Below are 12,201 nucleotides of genomic sequence, written 5' to 3'. Positions count from 1 at the left end.
TTCGTCCGGATATCGTAGATCTCGCAGTTTCGTCCGGATATCGTAGATCTCGTAGTTTCGTCCGGATATCGTAGATCTCGCAGTTTCGTCCGGATATCGTAGATCTCGCAGTTTCGTCCGGATATCGTAGAACTCGCAGTGTCGTCTGGATATCGTAGATCTCGCAGTTTCGTCTGAATGCCGTAGATCTCGGAGTTTCGTCTGGATGCTGTAGATCTCGTAGTTTCGTCTGGATGCTGTAGATCTCGCAGTTTTGGTATAATCTGGATATTTTAGATCTTGAACTTTTACGTTGCACTTGTAAATTCATCTGGAATTCTGTTGATCATTGAAAATATGCAAAAATTGGTTTGAAAAGTTTGATGTCATAGATTCCAGGTTATTTAAAATGTAAACATATTCCTTTATGATAAGAATAGTAACATTATCGATAAGTAGCGCTGAGAATGGTGGAAAAGTTTTCATCGCCAAATGCTAAATCCAGTTGAGTACCACCATCAGTTGATTGCTTCAAGTTAAGACCTTGTAATAGTTGAAACCCATTATCAGAGAAGAAATCGATAAGCTTCTTGGTTTCAAGAGATGTCTCAAGAAGGTTAATGTTGAAGTCACCAACAATGACGCTGGGAATATCTTCATCATAATATTCCGCCACGCATTTCCCAATTCCATATATTATGTCTTGAATGTTGCAAGCTGGGGAAGAGTAAACTGCTAGTACAGAAAGGCGTAAATCACCTAACATTCCATCCATCCACAAGCATTCAATGTGAGAGGTTTTTGTTGGTTCGGCCGTGTATACACGGATCCTGGTGTTAGTTACATTTTCGTTTTTATAAGCTGATATCCCATATGGTTTTCGTCGAGACTCACGTGGGAGGCAAATACCATTTAACTCCGAAAATCCAGGAATTTTAAAATTATCAGTTTCTTTGGCCCAAGTTTCCACAAGAAATATCATATCCGATTCCATTATCTTGAGATCCGAGGTTACATCTTGTAAATGGCAATTTAAAGACAGTACGTTATGTACATAAATAGATATTCTTTTATCCAAAATAGGTACAATCAAGGGACAATCTTTTCGAAGCCGCTCCATCTCTAAGGCAACAGCGTCTTTACTTTTAACCACTGGATTAGGCGCTGTGAACTTTCCCACGATGAACAAACCGTTTGAAGTTTTAGCTCTACTACAAGCGACGTATAATTGAGATCTTTTCATCCTTCGCTTTGGACTGAGATGAACAACTACTTCGGAGTAGGTGTCTCCTTGACTCTTGTGTACTGTAATAGCTTCGGCAATTACTAGAGGATACTGTTTTCTTGATACGTAGATGTTTTTCTGTCCCGAACGTCTGGTGAAACTTCTAACAATCTTCTCAATAGGCGTCCATAATTCGTTAATGTTATTGGCGGCCATTAATCCTTGAGACTGGGCTCTAGTCTCTTTTCCAATCTTTTCATCATTAAATTCAATCCAAACTCGAAGAGGGACTTGCTCACCTTTTTGATTTTGACCATACTGAATTTTTCGTAATCTTCCAGTTGCACCATTTACTAGACCATCGGCGGTGTTCAAATTGTTGGTGATCATGTACCTGATACCAACCATTAGAGTTAATTCTCTTGGTAAACCGCTGGTTTCTTGGGTTTTCAAGGTTTTTGCGGCTTCAAGAATTATTGCTTTGATCTCGTTGCTGGCATCACCGGTAGCCGAGTCAAATGCGACTGAGCATATCTTTTCAGCATTCCGTGAACATAACTTTAATTCATTGAACGCATTTACTTCATCATTTGTTGCAAACAGATGAAGGGATTCCAGAGGCAGAGGTCTTGAAATAGATGTTTCCAGGCTTCGAAACAAATCAATGTCGGCGGGTGTCATCTCTCCCATGGACATTCGATTTAAAGCCATGGCGAATATTTTGTCATCTTTCTGTCTCATAATTTCGTTAAGCTCATACAGCTTAAATTTTTCCCACAGTGGACTTCCAATTAGCGCCGCATAGGGGTTATTCTTCTCCTTTAAGGGCATGAATGTGTAATTATCCCCAACAGGGGGTAACTGGTTGTAGTCTCCCACGAGAATAACTGAAATACCACCAAAATTCTTTGAAGATCCGAAGATTTGTTGGGCTCTTACATTAATATAATTGAAGATTTTCGCTCCACACATAGATATCTCATCTATTATCAGAAGTTTCAGGCCTAAAAGAGAACACCTTTTTCTGTTTAAAGTGTCGTTGACCAAAGTATTCATTTTGCCAGAAAATTGATTAGTTGGCAAGTTAAAGGCAGAGTGACACCATCAATATTAATAGCTGCTTTCCCGGTGAACGCTGTTCTTAAAACGGATAATCGTGATGGATCGGCACCAGGCCTGTTCTTTTCATGCCTGGATACGGCTTCAAAAATGGCTTGAATCAAGAGACTTTTCCCAACACCAGCACCCCCTGTTATCAGAATCCTCAAAGGTTCTTCTTCAGATGTTTTGAGATGTTTAAGCACGTAGTAAAAAATCTCTCGCTGCTTCAAGTTAAGTTTTCGAAGCATGCTGTAATATTCTTCATGGTTCACCAGAGTAATTGTTGGAGTGAAATCGGCAGTGCTTGTCTGTTGAATATCAGAAGTTATGTCACAAACAGCTTCTTGAAGAGAGTTGACATAATATTGTGGATCATCCAAAGTGAAACTTCTGTCACGTTCGTTTTGATGTTCAATCATAGGTTGAATATTTTGAACTTCATTTGTATGTTGGTTTTCTCTTACTTCTTGAATCATTTGGTCCAGATCCAAATCATCAATTTCACTTATAAATTCCCTTCTAGCTTGAGATATTTCCAGCTTATGGGCTTCATAGATTTCTTCAACGTTAGCTTCTAGTAATTCGGTTTCCTCACAACGCCAAGGTAAAAATAACATCAGTTCCACTCGACAGTAATTTTTGAGATCTTTTACCATACTGTACTTTTTGAATCTGATTACTTTGGCCTGCATCCTTTTCCTGACGTATCCTGAAGAATCTTTCAGCTCAAGAGACGTTTCCACAGAAGTCGTTTCAATTTCTTGGTCTTCATCTTCGTTCAAATTTTGGGTTCTTCTATTGCGTTTGGTTCGGGAAAACTCATACCATGAGGCGAAAGCGGCTAGACTGAGATTTTCCAGTTCATCCGGTCTCGCAACGTAGTGCTCGATGATGCCATCAGAAAAAACGTCAGTACTATCATCGGGCAATAATTCCAATTCAGATGGCCTTTTCAGAATGTGCACCCTCTCTTCTGGTGGTGAAGTGTTTATGAAAACGTGAGCACGACTGCTCCGACAAATTGGTATGGAAAGAAGTATGTAGCAGCATTCTTGGGCGCTAATTTCTTCACAATGAATGAATTTATTAGCAATAACCTTTAATCTCTCTTTTATACCACTGCCTTTATTTTTTGCGTCTTTGATAGCTTCTCTGAGAAGCATTGACATACCCTTTTGGGCTTTACCAATGTAGGAAACGATATACATGAGAGAGGCGTACGGGTCTAAGACGTATTGGAGATCCATATTAGCGTTCCATAACTCCAAAATCTTCTTGTTGTATGGATTGATTCTAATTTCTTTTGGTGATCTTTTAAGAAGTACAGTGCACCTTCTAATTGGATAAGTTACAGCTGCAATATATTCCTCTTCCGTCACGCTCAGAGTTTCCAAAAATTCTTCAAATGTTTCCGGTGCAGTTTCAACACACAATTTCTCGATAGCATTTCGCACCAATTTGCTTAAGGCTTCAACCTCTTCAACGTTTTCGATTTCATCACGTTTAGAAGGGTCGTAAATAATGGTTCTTCCCATTGGAGGAAAAGGTATTCCAAAACGACACGATGACTGTCCACTATCATTCTTCTTACGACAGGTTTTGGAATGCTTGTGGGTTTGCAGCTTGACCAAGTTGTTCCATTTTTCACTTCCATCCCCCTTCGAGCAAGTAATGTTGGAATCAATGAATATGATAACCTCTTCCAGATTGGAGTTATCGGTTCTCAATTGTGGAGCGTTTTTATTCCAGAGGAGAATATGAGCGTGTGGTGATCCCCTCATTTGGAACTCAATTCTAATATAGTAATCATCAATGGTACCAATCGGTGACTGCTTGCTTCGTAGAAACTTGAAAAATTCTCTCAGACGATAATCAAAATATATGCTGCAGGTGACAGGGTCCTCGTTGATAAGCTTAGCTCTCTCCATAAATCCCAAGGTTTTGACATATTCTTTCGCAGTGTCTCGCGGGTGTCCGGCAATGACGCACAAGGACTCCAAAAGCTCTTCCCATTTCGACTCAGCCGCACTCAAAGTGAGGAACCACGTAGGATTACCAAGTTGACGAACCATAGCCAAAAGATCTTTCTCACGTTGTTGTAAATAGCCAGGGGAAGATCTGACGCTTTCTAAAACTTTGTAACCATCATCGTGTTTCACCAAGGAATCCAAACTTCCAGGTGCTGTTAATGCTCCCGCTGTGTATGGTTGGCCGGCTTTGGACTTTGTTTTTCTCATGCAAATATTAGTAGCGCTTCGTAGTTTTGACGATACTAATTTAACATAGGAATAACATATTTTCGGAATATTCGAAGCACAGCGCCTGTCGCTGCATCTGAACTCCCATTTTATTTGTTGTGTGTATGTTGCCTTCGGTGGTAGCATCAAGGTTTGGCCAGCGTAAATTTGCGGGAAAGAAAGGTATTCAGAGTCTTCATCATAAAGAATAGATTGTGGTCTCTGCCCTTCTCCAGGCGCATAAGCAATACTTTCAATCTGAGGTGTAATTAGATCTTCAGAAGAAAGCAAAAGGGTATCTCTGTTGCCATTATTTAATGGAGTTTCTTCATCAATTTCGTCCCATTCCTCGTCGCTGTCAAGTACTTGTTGAGGTTCTGCTACAGCATTCTCTCGTAGATCTCTACCAATAGAGGGTGTGTTGCTTGCTACAATTGACATGTCTTCTTCATTTGATACGAAATCTATGCTATTTGATTGGCTGAATTCCAAAGCCACGTCATCTGGAACTGTAACTTCATGTTTTAAATATAGCGGAGTTGTTATTAGGAACTTTAAGGCATCCATAATTTTTCTGGGACGAACGGTTTCAAACATATAGTGGTGTTGATATTCCTTCTTCCTCATGAGTTTAATTTGAACAACTTGAGTGTCACTGGGACTTCTGGGTAGAATTGAAACTGAAGAGTCGATTGAAACGGGTACATTTACGACATTACCGCGAATGCCTCTTTGCTGATCAACTCCTAGTTTTCTTATCTGCATAAATGGTAATCGAGGAGATATCATTCTATACTCCAGTTCCGTTAGATTTTTCAACTCTGAAGGTAATTCGGGAAAAATGTAGCCAATTTCTTTAGAGAGTGGTGGTACTTTCTTTCGAGAAATACAGCTGTGGCAAGAACTACACAACAAAATATGCGACGGTAGCACGTTTTGACGTATTCCTTCAACCGCTAAGTATTTAGCTGAGTCTATTCTTTTAACAGAAGTAAGGAAAAATAGTCCAGAACAGCATTCGCATACATGATCTGGACCATCCAATATATTTTGGAGATAGGTATTTTCATAATATTGTGGATCTTGTTTTCCAAAGGTTCTTCTTTCATGATCTCTTATAAGCTCCCTCTGGACAGAACCTTCACGTCTAATTTGCCTTCTATAGTTGTCTCTCTGTAATTCAGATTCAGCGTAGAACGGATCTTGACGCCTAATTTGTCTTGTACGATTGTCTCTCTGGATTTCACTTTGTATATAATTGGAATCTAGACGTCTATTCTGTCTCGACAAATTATCTCTTTGATTTTCAGCTTGAGCATAGGCTTCATTTCCCCTTCTTAATTTTTTAGACCTTCTATCTCTCTCCAACTTAGACGGAATAGTACTATTTGTGGGGCCATGGCTAGTTGAAGGGCCATAAAAAATTGGGGGACCTTGGCTAGTTGAAGGGCCATAAAAAATTGGGGGCCCTTGGTTTGTTGAAGGGCCATGAAAAATTGGGGGCCCTTGGTTTGTTGAAGGGCCATGAAAAATTGGGGGCCCTTGGCTTGTTGAAGGGCCATAAAAAATTGGGGGCCCTTGGCTTGTTGAAGGGCCATAAAAAATTGGGGGCCCTTGGCTTGTTGAAGGGCCATAAAAAATTGGGGGCCCTTGACTTGTTGAAGGGCCATAAAAAATTGGGGGCCCTTGACTTGTTGAAGGGCCATAAAAAATTGGGGGCCCTTGACTTGTTGAAGGGCCATAAAAAATTGGGGGCCCTTGACTTGTTGAAGGGCCATAAAAAATTGGGGGCCCTTGACTTGTTGAAGGGCCATCAAATATTGGGGGACCTTGGCTTGTTGCAGAGCCATCAAAAATTGGCGGACCTTGGCTTGTTGCAGAGCCATCAAAAATTGGCTAGTTGAAAAGCCATCAATTATTGGGGGACCTTGGCTAGTTGAAGAGCCATCAATTATTGGGGGACCTTGGCTAGTTGAAGAGCCATCAATTATTGGGGGACCTTGGCTAGTTGAAGAGCCATCAATTATTGGGGGACCTTGGCTAGTTGAAGAGCCATCAAATATTGGGGGACCTTGGAATGTTGAGCAGTCCTGGTGCTTTGAAAGGTTTGTTAAAGGACTATCGAATGTAGAGTTGTTATTTTTTTTCTTTTTTTCAGCATACATTTGTCGGCGACGTGCATTTTCTTTTTCTTTATATTCTGAATTCTGGCGTAATCTCCTCATTCTTTCTTTCGGTGATTCTTTGTCATTTGAAGCCATTTTATAACTCTGTTTAGTTCAACTTATCAAAATACACTATAATGTTTGAGGAATAACTTATTTCGTTAGTGTTATTATTATAAATGTACAGAAATAGATAGGATAGTTTAAAATAAAAATTTAGAAGATAGTGATCTTGCTTGGATCAAAAAATTATTTAAAGTGAATAGGCTTAACAATGTTGAATTGCGATAGTTTATAATAATTTACAACCTAGTAAAATAAAGTAAAGGGAAACGTAAAATTTAGAGAATGAAGAATTAAAAACGTTATAGTTTAGCAAGTGCTGCAAGCAGTTAGCAACTTTAACGCAAGTGCTGCAAGCAGTTAGCAACTTTAACGCAAGTGCTGCAAGCAGTTAGCAACTTTAACGCTGTACAGTACAAGGCTTAATAATATGAGAAGTTTGAGAACAACTGGGAACTGGCCCCGAGTTGTTTTACACTACAAGAGAATAATTAGATTAAAGATATAGCTAAAAAAACTACAATAAATGTGATCTTGCTTAGATCACCAAATAATACTTAGCTGCAATAATTATTATTTAAGTCTTCAAAGTAAATCATTCGGCGATATATGTTATGAAGTCAAGAAAGACTCAAGAGTCGATAACGTCACGTGACGTTCGCAGGTAAAAACCGCAGGCTGGGCAGAGAGAATTTAAAAGGGGAGTGGAAGGGGTGGTTTGGAATGTAGCGCAACGTCGTCTGCTAAACGTTATCTAGGCAGGTCGATTTCCGGTATGATGCGTTTGTAATAGATAGATTTTAGAACACGTGACCGGAAACTCGCCTACCCCAAAAATCTCAACGCGACATCTTGTTTGGGCGTCATCACGTTTAATAGAGTCAAAGGGGGGGCCTTCCACTCCCCTTCTAAATTCTCTCTGGGCTGGGCCGGAAATAAGCACATTTTATTGGACCATGTCCAATGTCCTACTGGACATTGTCCAATAAAATTTTAAAATGCCCCATAATTTTATTAAAAACTTCCCGTAGTTTTGATAGCTTAACTATGAAAATGTGACACTATTTTTGCTCAATCCAGTGGACATAAAATTTATGTCATAAATTTTGAAGTCAAAGGGGACGTCACTGGATACATGTACCATAAATTTTTTTTCTTATTTCCGGCCCTGACCGCAGGTGCAGTGCACGAGTTTGAATTTCGGAAAAGCTAGACACTTATCTCACGAATCTTAGATCCTCCCCCAACAGAAAGCTCCCTATTTGGTAGATGGATACTATTTCCAATTTCAAATATTTATTATTTTATTTTAAAATCAAAACATTTGTGGAAGGTTTCTTGATGTCGGATGTGTGGCGCACTCCTGTAAGCCAAGCTACTGGGCGACAAAGTTTGGGGGAATAAGGGACTTGTCGGCGATGCTCTCCTAAAGGTGACGACTACCCCGTGTCCGCAGGCGGTGACTTACCCCATTTCCATCATCCGTCACCACCTGTACAAACCATAACTCCTTCCCTGTTTAATCACATACGACCGCTTCACTCACGGCCCTTCAGAGTGGGCCGCGTTGGGTCTCCCGCTCTAAAATGCTCTAGTAGGCAGTGTGAAAAAAAGAAAAAAATATTTCTTGATGACGTAGTTTTAGTTCAAATGTTTTGAAAATTGATAACGAAAACGCATGGTCTTTGCCAAGTAGAGCAAACTCCAATTGATGCTAATAAAGATTTAAATCTCAATATTGAACAAATGATCAAATAGGCGCATGTCAGTCAATTTACAACCATGTCCAGCTTTTATTTAAAAACAAAAATCATTCAGCTTGAATTGAGTCAACATGTACCAAATCTTAGAGTCCTTTACATTTTAATAAAAACATGAATTAAGCATATTGAAAAATTGGGGGGATTTCATAACTATACAGAAAAATTGGGGGGGATTTCATAACTATACAGAAACATTAGGGGGATTTTCATAACTATATTGAAATATTGGGGGGTTTTCATAACTATATTGAAATATTGGGCGGTTTTCATAACTATATTGAAAAATTGGGAGATTTCTATTTTCATAACTATACAGAAAAATTGGGGATTTTCATAACTATATGGAAAAATTGGGGGATTTTCATAACATTGGAAAATTGGGGGATTTTCATAACTATATTGAAAAATTGGGGGGATTTTCATAACTATATTGAAATATTGAAAAATTGGGGGGATTTTCATAACTATATTGAAATATTGAAAAATTGGGGGGATTTTCATAACTATATTGAAATATTGAAAAATTGGGGGGATTTTCATAACTATATTGAAATATTGAAAAATTGGGGGGATTTTCATAACTATATTGAAAAATGGGGGGATTTTCATAACTATATTGAAAAATTGGGGGGATTTTCATAACTATATTGAAATATTGAAAAATTGGGGGGATTTTCATAACTATATTGAAATATTGAAAAATTGGGGGATTTTCATAACTATATTGAAAAATTGGGGGATTTTCATAACTATATGGAAAAATTGGGGGGATTTTCATAACTATATTGAAAAATTGGGGGGATTTTCATAACTATATTGAAAAATTGGGGGATTTTCATAACTATATTGAAAAATTGGGGGATTTTCATAATTATACAGAAAAATTGGGAGATTTCTATTTTCATAACTATACAGACAAATTGGGGGGTTTCAAACTGTCATGGAAAATTGGGGGGATTTTCATAACTATATTGAAAAATTGGGGGGATTTTCATAACTATATTGAAATATTGAAAAATTGGGGGGATTTTCATAACTATATTGAAAAATTGGGGGGATTTTCATAATTATACAGAAAAATTGGGGGATTTTCATAATTATACAGAAAAATTGGGAGATTTCTATTTTCATAACTATATGGAAAAATTGGGGGGATTTTCATAACTATATTGAAAAATTGGGGGATTTTCATAATTATACAGAAAAATTGGGAGATTTCTATTTTCATAACTAAACAGAAAAATTGGGGGGTTTTCATAACATTGAAATATATGGGGGGTTTTCATAACATTGAAATATATGGGGGGTTTTCATAACATTGAAATATATGGGGGGTTTTCATAACATTGAAATATATGGGGGGTTTTCATAACTATATTGAAATATTGGGGGGGTTTTCATAACTATATTGAAAAATTGGGAGATTTTCATAACTATATTGAAAAATTGGGAGATTTTCATAACTATTTTGGAAAATGGGGAAAAATATCACTATTGGTAAATTTCCTAGAGATGGAAGAAATATTTGTTTAGATAAAATATTTTTCATTAAAATTGTGGGACGTCGCATTTCAGACTTAAAGTTCAGATAAAGTACGTCTATATCACTTAAAAAGACTAGGTATTTTCGGCGCATTTCAGATATAAAGTTCAAATAAAGTACCTCTATATCACTTAAAAAGATGAAGTATTTTTGGCGCATTTCAGATTTACAGTTCACATAAAAGAACCTCTATATCACTTAAAAAGACTAGGTATTTTCAAAACAAGGCTTAAAGTAAACCACTCTAATCACCTGGCAAAAAATTGATACACGTTTCACTAATTCTTTGTTCTCAATAGTCTCTTATCACAACGTCTGTAGATATTTTTAGTTCACAGCTTAAAATAGTTGATGTTAACTAATTTAAGGAAGTCTTAAACTGTCAAAATTTGTTTAAAAGTTCTTAAGCATTGAGCGTTGGATTATTGTTTAAGCCTATGAATTCTTTTTTATCTGTGGCATTAGGAATTTCAACCTCATTTCATTTGTTTACTCTAGATTCACACACTCAGATTTTGAAGGTGATACATTAATGGTTTCAGGTGTCATTTTCGTAGTTTTCTCGACTTCCACAGACTTTAATTCTAGAGCTGATTTTTTTGATTGAGCATCAAAAACTATATCACACGTTTCACTACTATTCTTTAAATTCGCTCCACAACTTTCAGGAACAATTTCCAGGCTTGAAGTAGTTGGAGAAACCAGTGGTTTAGGTACTTCAGAAATGGACTTTTCAGGAACAATTTCCAGGCTCGAATTAGTTGGAGAAACCAGTGATTTAGGTACTTCAGAAATGAACTTTTCAGGAACAATTTCCAGACTCGAAGTAGTTGGAGAAAGTGATGTTTCAGGTACTTGAGAAATGATTAAATCAATTTCATCTTCAGAGTAGCAAGGAAGAATTTTGGAGCACACTCGTTTCGGTGTTGTTGAAGATGTCATAGATTGACACTCTGAATGCTGACGTTTTACTGGTGAAGCACAAACAGGACTTTGATTGCTTGGCTGGCGCCACAATGAATTATTTGGAGATCTTGTTGGTGACAAATATATTGGTCTAGGCGCAGGTCCATACCCTTTACGACTAAAAATTATTATATAAAATAAACTGTTCTGCCATATAATATGTCAGATTGTTGACTTACTCTTCTAAGTTTAAATTAAGGTAACAGCCCCTTTTGATATTGTAAGCAGTATAAATCCGTCTGAGGTCCTTGCTCATGTTCCAAGAAAAATATATCGCGTGAATGGCAGACTTGTAATCAGCATATGCTGTGTTACCTCCAGTAGCGGCAATTACTCTCTCCAATACATACGGGTTCAACGAATTAATATACGCGAAAGCGCATATTTTCAAAATTTGGTCAGGAGACTCTGAATGTTTTAACATAATCCATCTCCTTATGTCTTCTGGCCACAAATTCTTTTTCCCTATAACAGCCTCCATTTCTAATAGTGGGTTTTTAAATATTTTTGGGCTAGTTGAAGTTGAGTCAGATGACGCCATTGATACCAATAACTGATATAAAACCAAATATAATTAATCAAAAATGTCTTGATTAGAATCAAGACCTAAAAAGTATCGATAAGACTGAGGTTATCACTTGTCTGAAGGATCAGATATTAATTTTTCTTTTTAATTGAAACTTAAATGCATGCTTAAGAAAAAACAACGTTCCATTACCGTTTTCCGTTGAAATAAATTATTTTACTGGTAATCAATTTCAAAAATTTACTTATCTCGGCTTTTCGACCACAATTCCATTCCCCGAAAACATTTTATCATTACATTAATTACTTTTGGGAGAGTACGTGTATGGTTTTGCATTTTAAAGGGTTCCTAAAGACGTTACATCCCCATTCGTGACCGGCACGCTTCGCAGTGGAACATTTTAATTATTCTAAAACCAATGGCGCCAAATTCAATAGGGACAGTAAGATTTTTACTCGCGGTTTTGCAAAATGATGTAATATCAACTGTACTTTAGTCAACCGTCGTATTGTTCTTTCTCATAGTTCGCATGATCAGTGTTACTGCCCAATTTCTCTCTCAAGTTTCTAACAATGGTTAGAGACTATTTGATATGGCACGGACAACGTTATATACCTTTGTAAATTCTAAGTA

General features: G+C 37.4%; 1 protein-coding gene across 1 annotated transcript; it reads right to left on the bottom strand.

Annotated features, from left to right (window-relative positions):
* Positions 1-9,978: 9,978 nt before the first annotated feature.
* LOC149677324 (uncharacterized) lies at positions 9,979-11,471 on the bottom strand. Its single transcript, XM_089837443.1, has 2 exons — positions 11,222-11,471; positions 9,979-11,160 (listed from the first exon to the last, which is right to left on the bottom strand). Exons 1-2 carry the CDS (start codon positions 11,464-11,466, stop codon positions 10,566-10,568), a joined length of 840 nt encoding a protein of 279 aa, XP_089693569.1. The 5' UTR covers positions 11,467-11,471; the 3' UTR covers positions 9,979-10,565.
* Between the last annotated feature and the right edge of the window lie 730 nt (positions 11,472-12,201).

Source organism: Phalangium opilio, unplaced genomic scaffold (genome assembly GCF_054372755.1).
Source record: "Phalangium opilio isolate 3A_F unplaced genomic scaffold, DU_Popi_V2 ptg000043l_1, whole genome shotgun sequence".
Lineage (NCBI taxonomy): Eukaryota > Metazoa > Arthropoda > Arachnida > Opiliones > Phalangiidae > Phalangium > Phalangium opilio.
Note: the sequence above shows the minus strand (reverse complement) of the source record. Positions and strands in the feature narration are given on the sequence as shown.